This window comes from Pyrgilauda ruficollis, unplaced genomic scaffold (assembly GCF_017590135.1).
Source record: "Pyrgilauda ruficollis isolate IOZ18807 unplaced genomic scaffold, ASM1759013v1 scaffold18, whole genome shotgun sequence".
In the NCBI taxonomy this organism is placed as follows: Eukaryota; Metazoa; Chordata; class Aves; order Passeriformes; family Passeridae; genus Pyrgilauda; species Pyrgilauda ruficollis.
Window position 1 is genome coordinate 9,927,798 of NW_024516984.1, and position 2,221 is coordinate 9,930,018.

At 66.1% G+C, this 2,221-nt stretch overlaps 1 protein-coding gene across 1 annotated transcript in view; it reads left to right on the plus strand.

Moving 5' to 3' along the window:
* The first annotated feature begins 342 nt into the window (after positions 1-342).
* The window catches only part of SLCO5A1 (solute carrier organic anion transporter family member 5A1), a 69,795-nt gene continuing 67,916 nt past the window's right edge, over positions 343-2,221 (plus strand). The window contains exons 1-2 of the mRNA XM_041464369.1: positions 343-934; positions 1,684-2,221. The exon at positions 1,684-2,221 is cut by the window's right edge and continues 807 nt beyond it. Of these exons, the coding sequence (XP_041320303.1) occupies positions 554-934; positions 1,684-2,221 (919 nt within the window). The 5' untranslated portion in view covers positions 343-553. The remainder of the gene's footprint in view (positions 935-1,683) is intronic.

The window sequence follows — 2,221 nt, forward strand, 5'->3', positions numbered from 1 at the left end:
ACTATAAATAAGTTTAAAAAAAAAAAAAAAAAAAAAAAAAAAAAAAAGGAGAGAACAAATCAATGGTAAATCTTCCATCCTGCCAGAAGAGCACTAACTATTCAGAAATGTGTACGTTATTATGCTTCTTTGGTGTATTGCTTTGCATTATTTTATGGAAAAGACAAATATCTCAATAGTTCACACTCCAGCACGTCACAACAAATAATTTGCAGGACTATTTAGTCTTATTCTGCTACTAGGACTTTACATACAAGGACCTGAGAGCAAAACAAACCAGTGCAATTCAAGACACAACAAAAACCTAAGAAAGGGGATTAGGAGAAAACTTTATGAGGACTTAATTCCGAACTACTTTTCCCATATTTTGCAAGTGCTCCGTTTTGAAGATGGTTTGCATTGCAGATAAGTTCCTGGACAAAAAGGATCATCAGGTGATCTATTTTCCTTAAGACAAAAATTTTTTAAATCATCCCTTAGTACTTCTCACTTTTCAGCAGACGATGTATTTGAGGTCCCGTCTTACGAGTATTTCCGCCTTTTACACAAGGCGATGCAACACCATCCCAAGCATCCTACACGCCGCCCGGGGCTGCCAACCGTGGCGCTCCGCGGACTTTCTCAGCCAGGAGTTGCAGCCCTCAGCAGTTCCACGGCTGAGCAAGGGCACCGACCGGGCAGACCCCAAGGCGTGCCCCGCCGCCGGGCTCACGGCCTCTGTGCCGAGGGAGTGCAGCCGGGTAACCGCGGGCCGGTAGGGCAGCTCGGAGGGCACGCGAGCGCCCGGCGGCATCGCCCGGCCCGGCGGCTGCGGCGGGCGCGCCTGCGCTCCGGCGCCCGGGGAGGCGGAGGCGGCCGAGGGGACCCGGCGTTGGGTGACAGGCGGGGCGGGGGCGCAGGGCCCGGGCCGGCCGCCCCCGGCGCCGCACGCTCGGTGAGTAGTCCCGTCGTTTTTCTTCGCAGCGGCCGGGAGGAGAGCCCGGAGCGCCCCGCCGGCTCCGCCGCCCTGCCCGCTGGCGAGCCTCTGGGGGTGGGGGAGATCCGCCGCCGGGGCGCGGTTGCCCGGGTGCCGTTGCCTCCCCCGCCCACCCCTCCGCGGGGCCGCAGCGAGCAGGAGGCGGCGGGGAGACAAAAGCGGACAAAGGAGGCAAAAGGCGTGTTCCGCTGCCGGGGTAGGGATGTCTGGGCACCGCTCTGCACCCGGCGGTCCCGGGGAGCACCCGAGCGAGCTGGGGCGGCGAGGTCGGCCCCGGGTTGCCGGGTCCCGGGGTGCCCGCCGCCGCCGCTGCCCGGCTCCTGCTTTGTTCCCCTTCCCTCCGCCTGCCGCCGCTCCCCGGGCCGCCGAGTTGTAGCGGAGTATTTATTTCAGCGCATTTATTTTTAGGCTAGAAAATAAAAGGCTTGGCACGGCGACCTTTGGCTGTCGCATCCGGCGCCAAATAAAAGGGTCGCGCTCTGGCCGAGGCCGCCCCAGCTCTTATGTAAATCCATGTGCCGTCCCCAAGGACGCGCGGTCCCCGGGGCGCTGCCGTGATCCAGCCCCCGCGGGGACGGGGACAGAGGCGCTCCCCGGAGCTCAGCGCAGACCGCGGGGTCGGGCGGGCAGAGGCCGGGGCGGCGGGGAGGGACGGGGCCGCTGGGGCCGACGCCGCTGACCTCCCGTGCTTGCTCTCCGCCCCGCAGATCGGCAGCGACCCCCCGGAGCTCCGTCACCGGCGTCGGCGGCGAGGAGAGGAGGATGCGGGCGGCGGAGCGGGCGGCGCTGCCCCGCGGCGGACAGGCTGTCCGCGGGGCCCCGGCGGGCGGCTGCTGAGCGCGGCGCCGCGGGCATGCGGCGACGGGGAGCGGGAGCCGCCGGCAGCGCGGGCGCCCCGGCGGGCGGGCGGCCCCTCGAGCGAGACTGAGGGTGGATGGAGCCACAAAGGAGTTTGGCTGACACGTGCGGCGGGGCGGCCGGCGGCCGCGGCTAGGGCCACCCCCCTCCCCTCCCTCCTCCCCTCATCGCTATGCTGCGCTCTCGCCGGGCCCCTCAGCGGACTCGACGCACGGCAGCGATGGAGCCGGCCGGGCTCCTCTGAGGCCGCCGCCGGACCCAGCATGGCCTCGGCGGGGACCCCGGAGCAGCGGCTCCCCGGGGCGGAGCGGCCGGCGGCGGCGGCGGGGGGCCGGGCGGAGGCGCCGCGGTGCCGCAGTCTGCCCGCGCTCGGCTCCCCCCTAGATC